At 33.7% G+C, this 23,469-nt stretch overlaps 3 protein-coding genes across 4 annotated transcripts; 2 read left to right on the plus strand and 1 right to left on the minus strand.

Moving 5' to 3' along the window:
- Positions 1-9,484: 9,484 nt before the first annotated feature.
- On the plus strand, positions 9,485-11,379 carry LOC145002129 (soluble inorganic pyrophosphatase PPA1-like). Its single transcript, XM_078961424.1, has 8 exons — positions 9,485-9,662; positions 9,898-9,999; positions 10,081-10,109; positions 10,200-10,373; positions 10,484-10,549; positions 10,634-10,754; positions 10,903-10,984; positions 11,133-11,379. Exons 1-8 carry the CDS (start codon positions 9,500-9,502, stop codon positions 11,173-11,175), a joined length of 780 nt encoding a protein of 259 aa, XP_078817550.1. The 5' UTR covers positions 9,485-9,499; the 3' UTR covers positions 11,176-11,379.
- A 1,527-nt stretch (positions 11,380-12,906) lies between these two features.
- On the minus strand, positions 12,907-15,723 carry AME3 (Protein kinase superfamily protein). Of its 2 annotated transcripts, XM_078960399.1 has the most exons (12): positions 15,349-15,723; positions 15,170-15,266; positions 15,045-15,071; positions 14,804-14,957; positions 14,682-14,730; positions 14,389-14,503; positions 14,183-14,274; positions 13,946-14,093; positions 13,807-13,871; positions 13,605-13,702; positions 13,409-13,511; positions 12,907-13,305 (listed from the first exon to the last, which is right to left on the minus strand). In XM_078960399.1, exons 1-12 carry the CDS (start codon positions 15,463-15,465, stop codon positions 13,162-13,164), a joined length of 1,209 nt encoding a protein of 402 aa, XP_078816525.1. In that variant the 5' UTR covers positions 15,466-15,723; the 3' UTR covers positions 12,907-13,161. The 2 variants fall into 2 exon arrangements, with proteins under 2 accessions (XP_078816525.1, XP_078816526.1); XM_078960400.1 differs by lacking the exons at positions 14,389-14,503; positions 15,349-15,723 and having other exon boundaries at positions 14,804-15,071; positions 15,170-15,272.
- A 1,474-nt stretch (positions 15,724-17,197) lies between these two features.
- On the plus strand, positions 17,198-18,700 carry GLB3 (hemoglobin 3). The gene is made up of 4 exons (XM_078962537.1): positions 17,198-17,530; positions 17,997-18,127; positions 18,248-18,392; positions 18,477-18,700. Exons 1-4 carry the CDS (start codon positions 17,394-17,396, stop codon positions 18,574-18,576), a joined length of 513 nt encoding a protein of 170 aa, XP_078818663.1. The 5' UTR covers positions 17,198-17,393; the 3' UTR covers positions 18,577-18,700.
- Positions 18,701-23,469: the final 4,769 nt, after the last annotated feature.

Consider the following 23,469-nt stretch of genomic DNA (forward strand, 5'->3'; position numbering starts at 1 on the left):
TGAGAGTTAGAAAATTTCAGTTTTGATAGGTTTATGGCAGAGTATAAATATCAAGTTCATTTGAAAGATTTTGGATTGGAATTTTCTCAAAGAAAACTATGGTTTCTTGTCCATGTTTTCTTCTTTCTTCCAAAATTGAGACATGATATTCAAGTAATCCATGTTTTATTATGTCTCCCAAAACTAAGACATGTTTGATTAGTGATATTCAAGTTTACTTGATTTATAATTGTTAAGGTGGTAATAGTGTCACGTTCAGGTTGTAATGGGTCAGAAAACATGATCCGGACCAAAAATTGACAAGATCTATACAGGTTCATAGGTTTGAGGGTCATAATCGTGTTTACCAGTTATATTCCAGTTCACGAGTTTGTAAGTCATAATCAGGTTCACAAGTCATTGTCATACAAGAGCATATATACATCATTCATTTTAAACATACTTCACACAATTTATAAAATTATTTACCTTTATTTTTAATAAATAAATCTTAGAGTAAATTAAAGTTTTGATCCTTGTGGTTTGTTCAGATTCGTACTTTCTATCCAACATTTGAAAATTTGACAAGATGAATCCCTATGGTTTAAAGAAATTACACTTTACATCCTTATTCCATTTAAAAACACTATTTTAACCTATATATATATATATATATATATATATATATATATATATATATATATATATATATATATATATTTATATATATATGATGCGACCTGGCTCCGAACCACCGTAACTGTTGAGAGATGGCCGTCGGAATGGAACCTAAAAGGTCACAAAGAAAGAAGAGACGTCAGCCGCTCTTCGAGAGGAGGTCTCGGAAAGACGCTCCAACGGTCAAGTTAGTGAGGTAAATCTGTGAGTATGGAGGTGGATGATCGGGGTTGAATAGCTTACCTCCCAAGGCAGAGCGACCATCCTTTTATACTGAAGATCTTCCTCGGTACGTACGAGGGACAAGGACTACGGTTAAGACAGGATCCGCCATTCTTATTGGAGGGTCATGCTCCACGTTTGTATCCAACCCAACGATTGGTCCAGGCGATAATGCTCTGACTGCGCTCTTTGTCGCCTAGAGCCGTTATCCTTGTACTATAGCTAAAGGACAATATTTAGCGAGGACGGACTTCCTACGCGGTCGCCTCGCGAGAGTCCTGGGTCGCTAAAGCGGTCGAGTCCTTGGGTCAGTTTCTCGTTGCAAGTGTCTCGTCGGGGGTTTACTTGTCTCTGGGTCGGTTTCAGATTCGTACTTTCTGTCCAACCTTTGAAAAATTGACAAGATGCATCCCTATGCTTTAAAGAAATTACAATGTGCATCATCATTCCATTTAAAAAGACTATGTTAACCTATATATATATATATATATATATATATATATATATATATATATATATATATATATATATATATGTATTTGTTTAATTTTTATATTTTTCAGCTTACTTTTTATTTTATTTATATTTTTTATGATTTTTGTTTTTTTTTTTTTTTTGAAATTTTATTCAAATATATTTTAATGTTTTTTTTTTATTTTGTTAGTTTACATTTTTTGACGTTCTTTTAACAATTTTTCAAGGTTTTCTTTTAATGTTTTGTTCGAATTAATGTTTTTTTTTATCTTTTGGTTTTTTATATTTTAGTAAAGTTTTTTATAAATATTTTCTGTATAAAAACATAAAGTTTTTTGTTAAATGTCAATATGATTAACACATATTATGTAACACTCGATTCCGGGTACTACTTCTTATGTCCTTTAAGTTTGAGAAAATGGAAAAATTTTCCCTCGTATGTTGGGCGTACGTTTGGTACGCTTAGCGTACGAGATCGTTTTGGTCGTGAGGATTTAACCACGTACGTTGGGCATACGTGGTGTACGTCGGGTGTACGGTTGCCAGGGTCAAACCTTATAAATTAGGGTTTGAACCTTATTTGAACATCATTATAGCCTTTGAACCTCTACCCTCATCGGCCTCCATTGTTCATTTCGTCCCGTTGAAACCCTAATTCATTCTTTGAGTGTTATTGAGCTTTGAAAGTAACTTTGTGGCATTTTTATGTGTATTCAAGAAGCAGCTTGGAGACCAAGCATTTGTGGAGGTTAAGCTTTTAGATCCAGAGTCTTCATCAACTTTGTGAGCTTTAGATGGTATAAACTTCTTACCTTGATGATTCATTTTGATAGTTTGAGATTAGAGCTTGTTTGTGAGCTTTATTTGGTCCCATGGGTTCTTCTTATGAGTTTGAACAACTACATGAGTTAGATTTGTTAGATCTTAGCCTCTTTGTTATCCATGATGCATAAAAAATGCCATCTTGATGGTTGTTATTGATTTATGCATGAGTTTGATTTCTTATTATGAGTATTGTTGGACAAAAATGGATGTTGGGTTCCATTAAGACATGCAACGGGTTAAAGTTGCCAACTTTATGTATTAGAACCCGAAAATGGAAGAGATCTAAGAGTTGGACCTTATGGTTGAATGGATTAAGCACTAAATGTCTTAGGGTGGCAAGCAACCCAATACGTTGCGTGAACTGGCAATTGGTTGCGTACGCCTCAAGTGGCTCTTTGTGGGCTTTTGGTCTTTGCTTGGGGTTTAGACTTTAGGGCCTTTGTTAGGTTTTGGGCCTTGGAATGTTTGAAGCTTGAGTGGGACTCGAGATTTTGTTAGCGAGCCTTGAGTAGTATGGGTTGGGCCTTTTTGGGCTTTGGGGGGCATTATTGTGTTATTAGGCCAAGTTTGGTTAGGCCCATTATGGGAAGGTTAAAATGGTCTTTGACCCTAGGTAAAATGATCTTTTACCTTAGGAGTTTGGGTTTGAGATTTAGACCCACGATTATGGTTTATAACCTAATTTTGATTAGGGTTATTTATTTGTGTTTAGTGTAGGATCTTCCGGTTCTATAGTCGAGCATCTAGTTATTTATCAGCGGATTGATGTGAGTTTTTTCACTATATCAATGGGTCGAAGGCACCAAGATCGACCCATTATTTATGATATAGGATACTAGCGATCTTTGTGATATGTGTATGAAAGACCGGGAATTGGCCCCTACAATTGTATGAAAGACCACGATGTGGCCCTTGACATATGTATAAAAGACCAGGATCTGACCCTTGGCACCTATATGGAAGACCAGGATTTGGCCTTCGGCAGGAATTACTTGTAAGACTATGATTTGGCTCATAACACTGACTTATTTATGTATGGTATGTGGTACTTTGGGGAAATTAACTAAGCTTTTGCTTACATATTATATTTATGGTTTCAGATACTTCCGCTACTAAGGGAAGGGTCCAACATGATGACACAACATTCTCCCCTCACTATTTTGCGCACTTTTTGATATTGTTACTCTGATAATTTGATGATTTTACTATGTGATGGTTTTGGAACAATTTGATGACTTTAACTCTTGTTTAAAAATGAAAAATTTTATCATGGTTTTTGGGTTGTTACATATTAGATATAAAATTATTTATTTTATTAGGATTATTGTACAGGCTAATCGGAATTCGAAACGAGTGTTAATGGCTTCGAGTTCAAGTCTTTTAGTTTTATAATCTTTTTTACATTTTGTTCTGAATGACAAATGCTAATCAGAATTCCTATAACTCAAACACATATGTCAATGTTTTCGAGTTCATTTTTTTAGTTTTAGAATTTTTGTTCGTTTTCGAGTTATACTGTTTCCAATTAGTCATTTTATAACTTGAAACCTGTTTTTGAATTTCGATTAACCTATCTATTAATCATGTTAAAACAATAATTTTATACCTAATCTATGTAATAGTATTCACATTTATCGAACTTTTTTACATTTTCTATAAAAAAATATTTTACAAAATATAAACAAACAAAGCGTCAAAAAAAATGTATTCAAACAACACATCAAAAAACTAGAAAAAATTATTCAAAAAAACATTAAAAAAATATAAACGAACTAAATGTAAGACCATTAAACAATATAGTTAAAAAAATGTCAAATAATAAAAAAAATATAAATAAATTGTAAGGGAAAAAATAAACAATAATATATATATATATATATATATATATATATATATATATATATATATATATATATATACTAGATGCGTGCCCATGCAAAACGACGACAATAAATAACTTTTTTGATAAATAGTTCTTACCGAGAAATAATTATTAGATTTTATTATTAGTTATTATGTAAAAAAAAATACTTGTTTTAAATAAAATATTTCTGTTTAGATCTTATATTTATATTGTATGTTTATACAGTTTAAAATTTAAAGATGTACAGTGTAATTTCTTTAAACCATAGGATGAATTTTGTCAAATTTTCAAATGTTAGACTGGAAGTGCAAATCTAAGCAAAACAAAGGGACCAAAACTGTAAATTACTTAAATCTCATATTCATAAGAAAAGTTATCGGTAAAAGACTTTATATTAAATAATAGACGATTAAGCATAGAGCCTTGGAATGCGAAAGGGATTAGACGTGAGAGATTAAGACTAAAAGTTCAAACCTTGTGGGCAGATGTGTTAAAGGGATTTTACTTTTAGGGGTACATGTGTATTGAAAAATAACAAATATGTTTTGCTAACCTAATATAATTAAATTGAGAAATAACAAATATGTTTTTTAACCTAATATAATTAAACAGGACCGATCAACGTGTAAACAACCTATAGACCTACCAACCAAGCCGAACACAACCTATAAACCTACCTACTAACCGGAATACGACCCGAACCAGAAAACGATTCGAACCCTTTTTAAAGTCAACCCAAACACATTAATTTGTATACCCTAATTGTATCTTCTAGAATTATTAGGACCCTGCATATAGTTGCAAACCTCTATCAAATTCGCTTCTGGACAAACAATTTATACATCTTCTGTTTGTTAACTTTAATGCTATCAATTTGTAGTCGCGCTTCGGGTAGGTAGAATATTTCGAACTACAGATTCAAGATTCATTTATCAAGGTTTTGATTGAGATGAACATTTTACCCATATACACACAAATTGACGATTTGGGTTTTGATGATATTTACATATGTTGTTATTGATTACGTTATACAAGAACACTTTCCTGCTGGAAAATTGGACCGGAGTTCTCCCGTTCATCCATCCATGGCTTCTTGTCCCACGAAGTTACAAGAATTCACCAAATTAACACCAATTAAGTATTATTTTATCCAAAATTAGGCCAAAAAGTTATGTAAATTCAGAATCGATAAAGAGAAGAATCTCAAATTCAAACAGTAATACAATCGGCGCCCAACAAATGGGATTTTACACTCTGATAGAATACAAAAAGAAATAAGAAATAAGAAACCTGAAACCCAAATCCATCACACCAAATCAAAACGTCACAAACTAACAACCAATTGGTCCTTTCCAAATTGTAAAAACGAAAAGAAAAAGATTGCGACTTTGGCATGATGGAACCTGAAATTGCCTAATCTCTCATCTGTGGGCTGTCACCAATGTCTCGATGAACCTTAATCCATCGAATCTAGGTGCGAATTTCTCCTTCTCTACTACACTGCTTTCCCCACCATTTCGCACTTTCAATTCCTGTTAAACCATCCCAACCCAATCACATCCATATCTTTTAGGTTTCAGTTTCTTTAACAAAAATCATGAAATTTGGGGAAAGTGTTGTGTACCTGAGCAGTTGCATTGGAATGGGAGGAGGAGAGAGCCGCGGTGGAGGCAGCGAGGACAGATGCGACGACGGTGGAAGAACAAACCTTCATCATGATCGAATTAAACGAAATCCGACGACCGCCGCGCCGGATCTCGACGTATTCTTGTAATTAAATTGATAAAGAGAATTACAAGAAAGAGGGATTGACAATTTTATACGTCGATTTGTGAATTAAACTGGATTTAATTCTACTTTGGGTTCCGTCTATGCGGCTACCCACCACGGTCTAATAAAGAAGTACAAGTTTTGTTAAGCAACGTACAAATTCTCTCTGCTTCATATTTATGAAGTTGTTTTAGGGTTGGCCGGTTTTAGGTTTTCACGGTTAGATAGCGACCGATTCAACTTTAAGATGGTTTGGTTTGCTTTGGGTAGGTTAGGTTAGGTACTTAGGTTAGGTTGACCCTTGTTAATTGCTTTTGAACAAGGCAAATCATAAAGATTGACAAAATGAAAACGGTAATAAATGGTCTTGCTATTAAGATATTTTTTAGACACATTATAAACATATTTATTAAAAGTTAATTTATATATAATTATTTTTAATTATCTTTTAAAAAAAACAATGCAATTTTAATCAATAAAAATACCTTAAAAACTATATAAGATCTCTAAATGGTAAAATGAAGTGTTCCTGTTAATCAATCCCTATAACAAAATAACTCAGTTTTTAATATGGGAAATTGAGTAATATAGAGGGTGTTTGGGATTGCGTTTAAAAATATTTATTGGCTTTTTGAAAAGCTAATAAGTAAAAAAAATTGTTTGGCAAACTCAAAAATATTTTTTAAAATAGTTTTTCCATAAGCTTCAAAAAGCATTTTTTTAATAAGCATGTAAAACGTAGCCTTTTGAAACTGTTTATGGCTTTTCAACCAAAATAACTGTTGGATTAGTATCAATCCTGTAACCATATTTGGTAAGTACTTGACCCCGTTGTGCATGGTTCTTTTGGGTTGCCTTCACCAAAAGCAACTTAACTGGAGAAATAATAGAGAAAGAGGTTATTATGGTTTATTAATATATTTTAAGAATAATATATTATAAGAGAAATCATATTTGTTTAGTTAACATTGGTCAATAATTAATTTTGTGATCAAAAGAAGTTAACTGAACTAGGGGGATTGAACTGTAATTATGTGATAGTTGCAAAGTAGGGCAAATGATGCCCTATATGATAGGGTGGACGAATTCAAGGGGAAAAGACCTTAGAATTCATTTATGATAAGGTTTTTAGAGTTATCCTTTGGATTGCTTAATGGGAAAATAATCAGATTAGGATAAGGACTGAAACCCTAATTCCTACACTTATATAAAGACCCATTGGCATAAGAAAATCGGCCACTTGATCCTAGAAGTTCCTAGAGCCAATTTTACCTCTCCCCTCTCTCCCTCTCTATTTTGCTTCTTCAATTGCTCTTGATATTTGTGAGCCATTAGAGGTACTACGCTTGTGGTACTTGCTTTCAAAGACAGTAAGATTCTAGAAACAAGTTGTTATTACAATATAACAACAAGAGGTATGTAATTCATAAACCATTATAAATTTTGAAAGTACTAGGAGCATGTTAGGCTTCTTTTTGCGTTCATAATGGTGTATAACTAATAGTGAAAACATAGATCTGTATCTAGGGTTGCATGCACACATAAGATTGTTTGTATAAAACTCATCAGTGGTATCAGAGCATTTGGTTTTGTTTTCAATTAGTTTTATACAAATGTATGAATTTGACACATTAGGGTTTATAGCCAATAAACCCTAGAGGCATGATTTTCGAAATTAGGGTTCTTAAACCCTTAATTTCGAAATTTGATAGGGTTTCCCAAACCCTTTCCTTCGCCTCCAAGATTTCAAATTCTAGAGTTATCGAACCCTAGGGTTTCGAAATTTGCCTCCTTGCCAAGATAAGATTCATAAATTTTAGGGATTTAGATATGTCATGTCTTTTGATTATCTCTTTAATGGTTTAATTTGGTAATTAAAGATTTTGAATTATCTCATCCCATATTTTTGAATTTTAGGGGATATAAGGGATTAGGACAAATTAATTGTTTAATTTAATAAGATAATCCTTCAAGATTAAATAATTCAAATTAATTGTTTAATTTTGGGATAATTATTATATCAAAGTTTTAATATTTAAAATTTAAAATTAAAAGGCTTTAAATTTTAGGAATTTTAAATTTCATTAAAACCCTAGTATTTTAAAATATTTAAAATACACCCTATACTATTATAATATTACAAGATATATATATATATATATATATATATATATATATATATATATATATATATATGTGTGTGTGTGTGTGTGTGTATAACTTAAAATGCTAGTCTTACCGTTAGTAGGACTCATTCACGAAGCCGATCTATAAGGGGGTATAAGGTTATGGCCTATAAAATGGCCGTTTAATGAGTGTCCACTCTCATCCACCCAATGCATATTAAACTTTATTCATTCATTATTATTATTATTTTAAAAAGTAATAGAAAATCTCATAAATGGTCCCTGGGTAGTGAAATGATAAAAATGTCCCCTACTTAACGGTGAAATGCTAACGTAGTGAGCCGGAATGACCAAATGTTAAAAGTTTTGAAACCACAGGGACCATCTGTGAGGTTTTTTGAACTTAGAGATTAAACTTGATATTTTCAAAAACCACAGGGACCATTTTTGAAGTTTTGTCTAAATATTATACATACATTTATATAAATATTAGACATACACATTTTTAAATAAATATTATACATGCATAGATAATATATTTATGCTTTGGAATAAATTTCCCACAAATGATCAACTAACGCATTTGGTAGACTGAAGTGTGCTTCTTTATCTTTAATACGTTTATATCGAGCAAGAAATTGTTGGAATTGACTGTCTTCGTCTATCGTCAATTCAACCTCTATCATATTTGTAATATATATTTTAATTATAAGTTTTTGTAAAATACGTTATCATTTTTTAAAATTTCAATATGTATTTAATTTTTTATATGAATTTGATAAAAAAACAAATTTTATATTTATAATTAATTAATATAACTTAATATATAAAAAATATTATAATTATTAAATATTATATTTAAATTATAATTAATAGGTAAAAACGAACTAGAAATGTATAAATATATAAACAGAGGGATTAAAACCGACAACGCAAAGTTCATCCCCATTTTGGGGGAAATGAATAAATGGGGGAGTGTTATAAATATACCACCATATATGGTGTAATACTATTCATATCTCCCAAAATAAATGAATAAATAGGGGAGTGTTAGAGAAAAATGAGAGAGAAAATAAGGAAACAAATGGAGAATGAAAGTGGGATGAAAATGCTCTCATATGCCAATCATTTTGTTGAGTTCAATGAATATTGATGTCACTTGATCAATATTTTGTTGAGTTCAATGAGTATTGATGTTTAGATGTATTTTTAGTTGTTAACTATATTATTTTATTTTATTTTTAACTATTATTTATTCGTTTGATTGTAAACCATATGAAATCAAAACAAATATAAACAATTATATTTTGTTGGCATTATATGATATAGAAATTTAAAAAAAAAAAAAAAAAAAAAAAAAAAAAATCTATAAACTCAAAATATTTCTTCAAAATAGTTATCACAATTCACACATGTTTTCTTTGAAAAACAAACAACGAAAGACATACAAAATCTTTATCACGTTGACAATGTCAGAAGCACCTCGTCAATATAAGTCTTGAACAAACACCACAACACACTTTTTATGCCAACCCTGACCCGACCTGCCAATCCGCTATGTATGCCACCTTGTCTCCACGTTCATTTGACTTCCTACTTCAAAATCCGAACGACCAAACCCCTCTTTCTCTATATATATCCCCCCCCCCTTCCGTTTCTCCTCCTCAACCTGCCCTACTCCGGCGACTATTTCAACCCCTCTTCATTTCTAACTTACGATCAAGGTACGAACTTTGTTTCTGTTTATTGGTTGTTCGTTTATGCAAAATCGCATCATCTTCCATGTTTAAAGATCTCCAATCTTTACTTTAGGGTTCATTCGATCCCACAACCAGTAGCTGCTTTGTTATAAGTATGCAGATTCTATAAGTTTTCAAATTAGTAAAAGGGATATTTGTAGTTTTATACGATAATCATGATACTGTATCCAATTTATATTGACAATAGTGGATGATACAGATATGAGTGAACAGAAGCGTACCCCTCGTTTGAATGAAAGGATCCTATCTTCCTTATCCAGGAGATCCGTCGCTGCTCATCCATGGCATGATCTTGAGATTGGTATCTTAATTTCATCGATTCTATTAACTTAATTTTTTTTTTTCTCAATTTATGATTACTAAACCCTGCATGCCTACACAGGACCCGGAGCTCCCCAAATTGTCAATGTGGTAAGTTAATCTTGTTAAATGTACCCAATCTGTATAAAACTTTTCTTCATCTGTTTGGCTACATATTGAATTGGGTTGATCTGTAAACAGGTTATTGAGATCACAAAAGGAAGCAAGGTGAAATATGAACTTGATAAGAAAACTGGGCTCATCAAGGTTGATCGCATCTTATATTCATCTGTTGTCTACCCTCATAACTATGGCTTCATTCCTCGTACCCTATGTGAAGATAATGACCCCATGGATGTTCTTGTCCTAATGCAGGTATTTAAGTGGATTTAATTATGGTGTTTAACTATTTATGTGGATTTATAATTAGGAAATATATATATATATCTTTGAAAGTTAGTAATTGGGTACACTTGTAATTGCAGGAGCCTGTGCTTCCAGGATGTTTTCTTAGAGCTAGGGCCATTGGACTGATGCCTATGATTGATCAGGTGCTCTATCATTATCATTATCATTTATTGTTCATTTTTATGAGGTGAAAGTTATGAACATTTTTTTTTTTTTTTGGAATTTAGGGAGAAAAAGATGACAAGATTATTGCAGTATGTGCTGATGATCCAGAGTATCGTCACTACACTGATATTAGCCAGCTGGCACCTCATCGTTTGGCTGAGATCCGCCGATTTTTTGAGGACTGTATCCTTTTTTAAATAATTGAAATTAATTAAAGAAGAATGCCATTATATATAATAAAGAATTATGTTGCTATTTCTTGTATATATGTTAACATAAATCGGGTTTGGGTTGAAAAGATGTAATGGATTTTCTTGACGAAGAATTAAAGACAAGAAAAATGAGAACAAAGAGGTTGCAGTGGATGAGTTTCTGCCTTCGGATACTGCTCATGATGCCATTCAATACTCAATGTATGCTCTCTCTCTCTCTCTCTCTCTCTCTCTCTCTCTCTCTCTCTATTTGATTATATGTATATATAATATATGTATATCATGTGTTTATGGCATTATGGTATTTAATTAATTGTTGATGAAAATGATGATTTTGTCCCGGGTGTAGGGATCTTTATGCTGAGTACATCATGCAGACGTTGAGGAAGTAGATGGTGATGAGGCCATAACTTATATATCCGCCATCCATAGTTATTGATGGTGGCAATTTTTCTCATTTTGTGTTGGACTATGAAAGAATGATTTTTGTTATTGTTATTTTGTTATTTTCTATTATCACCGATTATGTAATACTCATTGGATGTATCAAATTTGGTATGATGTTTATTATGAAATCAAGAAGCGTTGTATGGGAAGATGATGTTTAAAAAATATTTGAGAAAATGGAAGTATATTTGGGAAAATGAAAGTAAAAACTAAAATGTAAAGGTCATCTGTAAAAAGTTTGGATTTATGAATACCAATTTTTCTAAGTAGTTTTTGTGTGTGTGTGTTACAAATATTCATTTTTCTTGTAATGAGCCTTAATTGCCCTAGTCATTTTCTCGCACAAGGGTTGTGCCTAGACACAATATGTCACGCCCTAAACCTTAAACCCTAAAGTTTATTTAAGATGATTCTAAAATGAATAACCTAAGTCATACTCAAAATCATAAAGACACTAATTATCCACATGTAAAGCATCATAGAGTTGATGTTCATTTATTCATAACTTATATACTCATATTTAAAACTTGTCATGTTCCTTCCTTTGTAAAGTACTCATTTGATCATTCAAAGTATCACATACAACACCAAATCGCACCAGGATCATAATCAATCAAACATGATACACCAAATACATTTAAATGTTATGTTTTTAAATTTTTTTTCAGCACCACTCCCTAAAAATGGAAAAGAATGGCAAAAGTGGCTTCACACCCTTTATCCAATGAAATCTAGTCACTCTATATAACTTGGAATTTGCATATAATATATAATATTAAAAGATATGCGTACAACACAAAACTTAAACTCTTAGGGGTTGTTTGTTTTTTTTTGTAAAGATCTGCGCAATCACTTTTGTTTGCACCGTACAAAAATATGCCCTCGCAGAGTGTTTGTTTTTATAGAAGTGTGCAGATCAAAAAACGTCTGCACGAGGTCTTCTTAGCGCAGACATGGGTCACTGTCTATAAAGGTCTTCAAACCTCATTTTAACCTTTAAAAAAAACATGGACCACCTTGCAGTTTTTTTTTTTTTTTGGCTGAAAATGCATTTTTAATGTTTATGATATGAAATTATGTTTGAAAAATTAATTTATTTCAATAGCTACAGACATTAAAAACAGTCTTTTTATTGCAGACTACAGACATTTGGTCCATCTCTTCTGCCACATAGACTTGCAGATGTGGTCCGCAGACTGCAGACATTTTGGCTTCAAAAAAACAAACAACACCTTAGACACGAGAAGATTTAATGTTCGTATTTTGAATTGTTCGAGTTCATAGGACCATAAAAAAGTGGCATGTAATACTTAATCTTATTCACCATTCCTACTCTCATTATCCAAAAAAATGGATATGGTAGACAAAGGGGGCAGTTTTCAAAAGTTATCACTGACTAACATCACCAATTAGATGGAACTTGTTTGATATAAATGTAACAACACTCCATACAATCAAAATTGTATTATATAACAGACTAACACTGACACCGACACAAACACTTGCATAAATTCCAGATACACCGAAATAATCAGGCATCACTAAAATCACCAATAGAGATAAGAATGTTAATCGTCTGGATATGTTGATAAAAACACAGTTCACTATGTGTCAAGCATCATCATATTATTATGACCTTATTCACTTGGTTAAATAATTTACAAGTTGCAAACACAAAAAACATAACCTCGTTAACATTAAGATAAAAATCTCTTCATAATTAAAACATAACAACATAAATTGTATGTAGAGAGATAGATGCCTTTCCAACTCTCGATTTTGAAATACAACGATTCTCAAATTTTGTTGAATCTTAACTAATATATTTTGTAAATATGGTTTAACAAAATCACAAATAAGCCAAAATACTAATGAGATGACACCTGTTGTATGTTTTTTAATCTTTAACATCCCAAAATCAGATAACTGACTTAATGAGTGTTCCTAAAGAAGGGATGATCAAGAGCTTCTTCAGCAGTCGGACGTTCTTCAGGATCAAACTTCAATAATCCATACAACAAATCAACAATACATGATCTCAAACCTCCATATGAAACACACCCTGATATCATATTCTGCATTATAATTATAACATCACATTAAATTAAACATCATTTCATACTTTACTTCATTTTGTTAAATATTTTAAAAGAAAAAAAAAAAAAAAAAAAAAAAAACCTTGAGGCGATCTAGCTTCCTCACTGCTCTAATACTCTCCCTAGAAACCGCACCTTCTGGCCACTTTAATCTTGATCTTCTGAAGTATTTTTCTGCACCCTGGCTGCAATAACCAGTACAAAGTAACAACAATATCATATTTTTGAAAAATAAATAAATAAATAAATAAGTTTTACCAAAATAGGTCTGATCTTACTTGGCTCTCTGAACCATATGCTCTGGTAAAGGTCCTAACACCCTCTCCATCATTGCCAAGTGTTCTAAATTCTCATGAGTCTGAAACAAAGCTTCACCCTGAAAGATTTCATCATATCTTGTATAAGTACATGATGAAATGATATATGTAAATCAGTTTATATATAAACTTACTGAAAAAGGAAGAAGAAAAGAAAACAAACCGTGAATAATTCAACAAGTATACAGCCAATACTCCACATGTCGCATGGGTAGCTCCATCCAATGCCTGTGATATGGATAAATCCACTCATTAGGGTTTAAAGATTTAGGGATTATGGATTAGGGTTTATGAAAATCAACCTAGAATAACTTCGGGTGCACGGTAGTGTCTTGTAGAAACAATGGAACTATGTTTTTGATTATCATAAGCAGTACTTCCAAAATCAATTAACTTAATCTCACTTGACTTTGGCAAGCATCTGAAATGTGTTTCACCTTGTGAAGTCCTCTGCAATATTTCAAGATAAAATTATCAAAAAACAGAACAAATCTACCAATTGCATTATGTCTCCAACCTCAAAAAGGTCATTTGTTTACCTTGTATCCAGGAAGCTTTAAATAATCAGAAGAGACAAGAAGGATATTCTCTGGCTTCAAGTCAGTATGGATCAACCCTAAACTATGCATATCTGCAATATATGATGCATAACAAATGGATGTTATCCAAAAAAGATTGTGAGAATTCTTATTACTTACACCTATTTTTTATGACAAAAAAAGACTATTAAGAATAATCTACACACATGCTACAGATTCCAAAAGCTGACGTCCAATTTCACGAACAAGATCCACAGGGAATGGGCAGTATTTATTTCTCTTTAAGAAATCAAATAAACTTGGTCCAAGCTTCTCAAACACCTGATCACCATTAAAATGCATTCAAAGGAGGTTTCATGTTCACTTAGGCTAGTTATCAACCTCTGTAAATTCATATTCTAACAAGCATCACATATATATTAAAGCACCTTATCAACAAAGAAGTAGCATGATTGACAAAAACAGGAGAACAAAGTCATCTAGAATTCAAGACACTTACTATGCATATGTGATTGCGGTAATCGAACCAGTTCAGGATCTGGACACAGCTGCAGAAATAATTGAAGAGATGATGACATCCATGAATGATGAAGAACTGACACAAAAGTGAAAGAAACATACTGTGATCTTCCTTTATGATTCTTAGCAAGTTGTTCAAGTACATCAACTTCAATCATTGCAGCATCACGATATTTTCTTATGCTTCGGACTACCTTGATTGCTACATATCCACGGGTTTCACGATCCCAACATTCCAAAACTCGACCAAAGGTGCCTACAGCACTAGCAATTTGCTGATACCCACAAAAGAAGAGTGATAAAAATATAAGATTTTGCAGACAGCGGACACTTTACAGCTAACCTTCACCCATTTTGCTCAGTATTTTATCTGAATGAAATCGTTAAGAAAAATTAAATTGTCAGTTGATGTGATATGAAGAGGTCAAAGAAGCGATAGCAAGGAATTCAAGGACAAAGAAAACTCACATCTTGGAGTTAGATTCTCTCCAAGATTGTACGTATAATGTCCCTCACGATCATCCTTTCTTTTTGGAGGCGAGATATGACGCTGCCGTACTTCAGCCTACAAAGAAAATCTCACCGTGAACCAAAAAACCCTAACCTTAATGTTTCCCAACGGCATCAAGCGAGCATCAAAAACCAACCTCTTGTTGTTCTGCTGGGGATGCTGCCACATCCCATGTAAGACGCCGTCGTTTCTTGTTGTGTTGCTGCTCCTTCTCTTCTACCATCAGAATTCCTGAAGAATCAATCGGGACCATTCGAACGCCCACAGATAAATTGCTCTCTGCAACCAAAAAAATGTAAATTTTTGCAACACTATAGTTCAAACTGAATTATAATATAGAAGCTTTCTTCTGAGTAGTTTGGATTTCAGATTTAGGGTTTGCAACGAAGGGGGAGGAAGACAAAGTTAGGGATTTTGAAGGGATAATCGTGCACTGCGGTCTTCGTTACACGTATTCGTATTACGTGGTAACCCGGTCGGAACCCGCTTGGGTTTGTGAGACCGACGAATGTGGACTTTTTTTTACTAAGGGGGTGATACTTCCACAAATACATTTTTATTCATCCACTATAATTGTAGTTATGGACAATTATACCCTCAGGCCTTCTTGTATACCAACGACGAAGAGGCTCGTGGTCTATGTGGCCACGAGCGTTGTTCGTGCACACCATCCCGGCCTAATGTGGTCGGGCGTTTTCGTGATGGTTTGTGGTGGGGAAGACGAACGACAACGCCCAATGAGGGCTTCTCCTCTTCTTCTTCTTCTTCTTCTTCTTCTCTCTCTCTCTCTCTCTATCTCTCTCTCTCTCTCTCTCTCTTCGTTCTTCTGTTCATGGTCGTGGAGGGTACTCCATGACTTTGTGGTGGGTGGTGGTGATGGATTTGGAAGCTCTCCATGGAAAGCATAGCAGATGGCTTAATTATAACTTTTCTTGTTAAACCTACATCCATTCACCCCTTTATTTTGTCTCTTCCCTAAATCACAATGACACAATCTTAACAATTTCATTTTAAAAAACTCGGTCAACATCACTTATAGTCACATGTGATGTGAGCTTGAAGTCATGAAGGAAACATATAACATGCGAGCTTGAAGGACTTCTGATTTGTTCATTCGTTTTTCCCTCATATTTTCTCCCATTCTCTCTTCTCTTTTTCGCATCTTCACTACCAACGATGAACACCATTTCCACAACATAGTGGGTTGGTTGTGGAATGGTAAAATATTTACGTGAAGCTGAGTTGGCTGGTGGTTTGGTTATGACCACTCCTAACAACCTTAGTCAATGTAGGGATGAGTGCGGGACAGAACGGGTACTGACCAATACCATTATCGATTTCTCGAATACAGAATTTGATCGAAAGTCAATCCCGAATACGATCTCGAGTTAACGTTATCGGTACCAGTACCGGGAATGGTACCGGTTTCGATACTAGTACTGGTACCAACGATACCGTATCCCGAATTTTATGATTTTGAAGAAAAAAAATTAAGGCTCATAATACGAAACATTATGGACATGCTCATCGGAATTTGTTAGTTATAGACTTTTTATTTTTATTTTAGACTTGTTTGAGTTTAATTCATACTTATAAGGACAAAATATCCCTAAAAAAGATAAATTGATCAGAAGGGCGGTTTTGTTATGGTGTCCGAAGTGACACCGACAACACCTAGATGTACACAATGCAAAAAATTTCGAAATTTTTTTAATTCTACTATTATGTCACTGTAAAGTTTCTCGTGTCACCCCTATTATAAAATTAAATGGCCGTCCATCCATCGTTTGATATGTTAGTCATAAAGACAAAAAAAAAAAAAAAAAAAAACACATAAGAAATTTGCATAAGCTATTCGTGGTTTTTACCGGCAATGAATTTTTGTCTAAATTCATAATAAACAAACTGAGATATGCTTGTATGGTTGATAAAAAGTGTACTATATTTTGATAAAAACACGTAATTTCATTGCATAAATAAATGATTGACCAATAAAGAAGAAGCAGCCCACAGATTCTTCAAAACCCCATTTACTGTGTGTAGTTCGTTGTGGACATCGGCTCCATAATCTCGCGTTTCCCCGACGCGACGCACACGAGCCTATAAGAACAATCAATCTCCCATTCATAACATCCTCAATTCTTCATTGCACGCATTGAGTTGAGACTTGAGAGCATCGATATGCAGAGTCTGCAACAGAAAGCTTCAGAGTGGAGTGGCGTTGACCAGGAAGATGCCTTCTCCATTGACGAGGTTAATCTTTTTGAGAAGCTAGGGCTTCAGACTTTCATCAATCTCTCCACCGATTTCTACACAAGGTATTCTTTTTCAAACCCCACTTTGTTATTTGGGGGAATGAGAATCATTGTTGTTTTACTTGATGGGTTTTCGGTAAAATCCGTAAAGATTCATAGCTGTGCTTCTATAATCATCGTTTTATGCGTTATTTGGGGTCCTTGCTGATTCAAATAATGGGTGTTGAGAAAATTAATGGATACAAATCCACACTTTTGAATATTGATTGTTTGAGATTAGTGCTCGACTTTGCACTCAAACTGATCATTACTGATTACCACCTCCGAAATTATGCAAACTTCTTAACTGCTTATGAGCAACTCTGAATAAAACGTATAATTATCTAAGAAAGATACTAAATTTAGATACTTGGTGTTGGATTAGTATCAAAATGCATATAATTTTACAACCAAGCGGGTTTCAAGGATTTAGAGTAATGTTGCTTATTTATTGATTTGATTTGTATTCCTAAAATGCTGCAATGACTAGGGTTTATGATGATGAAGAAGAGTGGTTCAGGTCTATTTTCGCTAACTCAAAAAAGGAAGATGCCATTCAGAATCAATACGAGTTTTTTGTGCAAAGAATGGGAGGACCTCCTCTGTACTCTCAAAGGAAAGGTAACCATACTTTAGCATATCTTCAAGACCTAAATGAAAGAAATATCAACATATTTTCATATATTTCTACTTTCATCTTCATTCTTGTTCTTGAACACTCAAAAAAACGATTGTGTGCAGGCCACCCTGCTCTGATAGGGCGGCACCGCCCATTTCCGGTGACTCATAAGGCGGCCGAGAGGTGGCTACACCACATGCAACAAGCATTAGATAACACTACAGACATTGATCATGATTCAAAAACCAGAATGCTAAATTTCTTCAGGTAAAGAGAGCTCACTAATCACCATTTAGTATACTTTTTTTTTTTCTTCCCAAAATGCCCTTCTCACTTTTGATGGTTTTGCAGGCATACTGCATATTTTTTGGTGGCTGGTAATGATCTGAAAAGTCAAAGCCAAGGAGCTCCACCTTGTAAGAATGGAACCAACAAACCAGCTGCAGAATAATTCTATTCTTTTTTTTTTTTTTTCAGAAAAATGTGATATAAAGAAATTTGTTACTGGAAAAGAGACATAGATGTCATTTAACTTCAAATAATTTTTTTTTTTCAATGATAAATGTTCTTCAATACGCAATATGCTTATGGTTTTATTCATGCTTCCAAAAGAGGGGGTTGCATGTTTGTGCTTTTATTACTTATGTTTGTAGAATCTTTAAGTTATTATGATAAGTGTTTAAATTAGGTTTTGTGATTTATGGATGTTAATTTTATGCATCATTTTAAGTACAAAATCCCATTATAAATCTGTTAGACTCTAATGTTTTCCTACTTAACTCCTATTTTGTTCTTGATTTATTTGTCTTCATGAAGATGAAGATGATCGAAATTTTGTTCATTAATTTTTATCACCATGAAAGACCGATATGATTTTGGAAACTGAAGATTGGATTTGAGGAACATGTGTTTAGAATTTAAATGCCATTTTTTTGTTATCTTTTTGAGAGTTTTTTCAAACAAAACAGTTTTTAAAAATTGAAAACACTATTGGATGAGCTTTTTCCAAGTAACTTATTAATTAACAAGTTTTTGTTAGATTTTCAACCCACTGTAAATAAATAAACTCATAAATAAGCAAATTAAAAAAGTTTTATTGTAGAGATGCAAATAGCTTTTCGATTGAAACTTTAAAATATATATATATAAGCTCTTATATTGTGGATGTTCTTAATGATGGTGGGTGATAGTTGCAAATGTGTCACGGTATCCAGTAAAATTTATATATATTTATTTAGAGACAGATAATAGAAATAATTTGTTAAAACAATTTTAATATTTATAATTTTGGACCAAAATTATAATTAAACAACTAAATCCTTAGGCAATGCTTTTATATTTTTTTCTTTAAGAGCATTTACTAATTAAAATGACCACGTAACAGGAGGGCATTGAGGATACTACAGTACCCCCAAAAAATTGTTTTATGTATATAAAAAAATTAATTTGTTAACATGTTCTATGTTATTATATCCCCAGCTAAAGAGATTGTATCATTTTTTTAATTCACCGAATATGATAACTACATATAATATTTATTGATAATGTGTGTACTCCCATTTAAAAATTTCTAGCTCCGCCACTGCCACGTAAAGCCTCTTATATCACATCATAACCATATTCTTTTGCAATATTAAAAGATGACCGGCAAATCACAAATGTGCATCGATAATAACTAATGTTGCTTGTTTTTTTCTAAAAGAATGTTCTTGTTGATTTTTTGTGAAATTTGTCACAATAATTTATGACAACTTCTCAACCACGTACAACATGTATTCTCGCAAATTACCCCAATTAGTAATTAATTTATATTTGCAAGCTACAGGATTATAGATGGATAACATTGGTTAACATGTTCCTTAGTCATTTTCTTCCCTTTTCTACTTAAGAAATTATAATCCAAATGATTTTGTTTTGAAAATTGTTTGTTAGATCATTTAAGAAGTCCAATTAAATTTTAAAAAAAAGTTCCAATCTCCTTTGATACCAACAAAGATGATTTTTGTTGTAAGCTTTTCTAACAAAGAGTTTCAGTGTCCAATGCTTGATGCTTCACAAGTCCACCAAGGTCATAAGGACTTTTAACCCTAGACCATTTCAAAGATATTTATATGTTAGGCCAGATGGAGTGGGTGAGGGAAGGGGTGTGGGAGACTTTCCCTCTCACCTGAACACCGCACCTTGATCGAGGGAAATTTGGTGAAGGAAGGAGATGGGGGAGCCGGTTGCCGCATTCACTCTTCATTTTCTATTGGCCGATTTTTTTTATCTTTTTTTTATTTATTAAATTACATACCTACTAAAAAATTATAAAAAATATATCAAAGTTCATAGTTTTTAATTCTCTATAAAATAAGTATAATATTTGTATGAAATATATTTAAAAAAAAATGAAGAAGCTTCCCACCCATTCTTTGGGTTTAGGAAGGAAAGGAAAATGAAAAAAATGATGTTGTGGCCCACAAAAAGTGAAAAGAGTCTCATCCACACCATCTGATCTTAAAAAACTATGTAGAGCTGTGAAGAAATCCAAGAGACTGACTTAAAAGGTGTAGGGAAATTATTGTGCATAGTGACCATATTGTAGTGTAATCCAAATAAAAATATTTATCACAATTAAAAAGAGATAAATTACAAAAAATGCATATTTGTTGCCGATATAGACACTTCTTGACTCCAAAATTCCACCATGTTGAAAAGGGAATTCAAATTAGGAAAGGATTTATCGATGTCCAAAAAAACATTTTATCCATTACATCGAAATTGTGGAAATAAATCTAGGTTATATTTGATATACTGATTATAGCTGAAAAGCTAGCTAGAATATATAAAATGACATTTAAAATAATAAGTTTTTTTAAAATTAATAACATATATATTTAGAATATTTAAAAAAAGCTCTTAAAAGCTAGTCTAAAACCTTATTTGACGCAAATAAACTAGCTTCTTTGTAACATCCATAAAAATCATGCCAAATTTAAACTTTTTAAAACACTTTCAAAACCAAGATTATTACAAAACATGTTTCCAAAATAGTATAATGTCAGAGTATCCCAAAATCAAGTCATAAAAACATGAGATATGAGGGGTTATACGATCACGTCTTCGCCTTCCCACGGCCATCAAAAGTACCTGAAACAATAGCCGATAAATGTAAGGTCGAAGGCTTAGTGAGTTACCCCCAAAATATCAACGCTATACAGATATAAATATATCATATAAACATATAAGCAAATAACATACATAACGAGCCATCAGGCTCACTGGACAGACTCCTGATCCTCAATCTATCTGGACCACTCTCTGAGCCCTTGGCACGTCTAGACCGCTCTCCGAGCCCTCGGTTGGTCTGAACCGCCCTCTTTGAGGCCTTCAGCCTATCCGGACCGCTCACTAGGCCTTCGCCTCACTAGATTTGCCCGGCCCGAGCCTGCAGTCTACACGGTCCGCCCAAGGTGTCTTGGCCTACTGCACACAGCATGTGACAACCGTCGATTTCCGAAAAAGCTAAAGTCAACTGAAGTCAACAAGTCAAACCGTTCGACTCAATTTGCCCGTGGGTACTAGAATTTACATTATGTAATTTCTAAACAACTCGGTATTCTAATGAGAGATCATAAATCAAAAAGTGTGTACATCTAGATCTCCTTAACCTAAAAACTATGGAATGTAACGAACAAAACCGATAAAACATTGCTGCATACTCATTGAGAGTGTGTAAGATCCTTAAACATGACATAATGGGGCTTATGGACCTTGCGTTGCGAAGCCGGACACTCACAATTGTCACTCATGAAATCTCTCCAAAATTGTGGAATCTCTCCAAGAATGTGGAATCTCTCCCAAATCTCTCTCCATATGTGAAATCTCTACCAAATCTCTCTTTGTATGAGAAATCTCTCCAAGAATGTGGAATCTTTCCCAAATCTCTCTCCATATGAGAAATCTCTCCCAAATCTCTCTTTGTATGATAAATCTCTCCAAGAATGTGAAATCTCTCCCAAATCTCTCTTTGTATGAGAAATCTCTCCAAGAATGTGGAATCTTTCCCAAATCTCTCTCCATATGAGAAATCTCTCCCAAATCTCTCTTTGTATGATAAATCTCTCCAAGAATGTGAAATCTCTCTTTGTATGAGAAATCTCTCCAAGAATGTGGAATCTCTCCCAAATCTCTCTCCATATGTGAAATCTCTCCCAAATCTCTCTTTGTATGAGAAATCTCTCCAATATTGTAAAATCACTCCAAAATCTCTCTCTGAATCTCTCTCGAACTTTTTATGCGCTTTTGGAGCATTCCGACACTCGACTTGGTGAAAAACCACTCAAAAGGGAAGATTCATTGGAAATAAGCCTCTTAGGGCCGAAGCCTCTCTATAGGGGCCATACCCTTATAGAACCGAGGTCAAAGGGGGAGGACCGGAGTCCCCATGAGTAGCCATCCGAAGCCGCAGTCAGCGAGCCGCAGCAAGCCGACCGCAGTCAGCGAGCCACAACAAGCCGACCGCAGCCAGAGAGTCGCAGCGCCGAATCCAGAACCAAGGCCCCCCGCAGCGAGCTTCTCTTCGGACCGCAATCCCTTCCCTTTGGATTCACTTCAGCGACCAAGCCCTCCCTCCGGTTCTAAAGCTGCTGAGACCGAGGCCCCCTCCTGACTTCGGATTTCACCATTTTTCACCCGGTTTTTGATTAATTCTCCGTTTTAAGCCCGTTTTTAATTATTTTAACGCGTGATTTTCTCCAGAAATCATATTTTAACATATAAGACCCTAAATATTCATAATTTAATCATTTTTTATGAAAATATTTATTTAAGAATAAAATCTAGTGGGTGAATATTTAAGGTGGAGTGTTGACTTATCTTTGATTTATGACACAAGCAACCACCACACCCACTCCATGACTAACCCACACACCTCCCCACCATCCCTAGTCACTTCATAGTCCTCTCCCACTCAATTTTCAGCCACTCCCATGTTTTAGAGCTGGAATAACTCTCTCTCTCTCTCTCCTCATTCTCACTCACTTCTCTCATTTCTACCAAAGATCAAACCCACTTTTCTCTCAAATTCTCTCCATCAAATTCGAGATTCAAGGGTTGATTATTAATACATTTCCTTGTACTCAAATCATTGATTCTTACACAAATTTCCATCATAAATTGTGCTAGATTCTTGAATCTTCAAGCAATCTTCAAGTGTTCTTGAGTTGAACACTTCTCATATCCAACACTCATCTTCTGAAATCACATAAGGTGAGTTCATACCCCTACATTTTAATGTTTTCTCAAGTTTTTAGGGGGGGGGGAATACAAGTTAAAACACCAAGAACATAACTAAACTTTT

Source organism: Lactuca saligna, chromosome 6 (assembly GCF_052625555.1).
Source record: "Lactuca saligna cultivar CGN05327 chromosome 6, ASM5262555v1, whole genome shotgun sequence".
NCBI lineage: Eukaryota > Viridiplantae > Streptophyta > Magnoliopsida > Asterales > Asteraceae > Lactuca > Lactuca saligna.

Excerpts from the sequence above, each read along its gene's own strand:
- LOC145002129 (XM_078961424.1), top strand. The coding sequence starts at position 9,500 with ATGCCACCTTGTCTCCACGTTCATTTGACTTCCTACTTCAAAATCCGA. Across the intron at positions 9,663-9,897 it reads ATTTCTAACTTACGATCAAG|ATATGAGTGAACAGAAGCGT; the intron begins GTACGAACTTTG and ends TGGATGATACAG. Across the intron at positions 10,000-10,080 it reads ATGGCATGATCTTGAGATTG|GACCCGGAGCTCCCCAAATT; the intron begins GTATCTTAATTT and ends ATGCCTACACAG.
- AME3 (XM_078960399.1), bottom strand. The coding sequence starts at position 15,465 with ATGGTCCCGATTGATTCTTCAGGAATTCTGATGGTAGAAGAGAAGGAG. Across the intron at positions 14,094-14,182 it reads TAAAGCTTCCTGGATACAAG|AGGACTTCACAAGGTGAAAC; the intron begins GTAAACAAATGA and ends GAAATATTGCAG. Across the intron at positions 13,703-13,806 it reads TACTTGTTGAATTATTCACG|GGTGAAGCTTTGTTTCAGAC; the intron begins GTTTGTTTTCTT and ends GAAATCTTTCAG.
- GLB3 (XM_078962537.1), top strand. The coding sequence starts at position 17,394 with ATGCAGAGTCTGCAACAGAAAGCTTCAGAGTGGAGTGGCGTTGACCAG. Across the intron at positions 17,531-17,996 it reads TCCACCGATTTCTACACAAG|GGTTTATGATGATGAAGAAG; the intron begins GTATTCTTTTTC and ends TGCAATGACTAG. Across the intron at positions 18,393-18,476 it reads AGAATGCTAAATTTCTTCAG|GCATACTGCATATTTTTTGG; the intron begins GTAAAGAGAGCT and ends ATGGTTTTGCAG.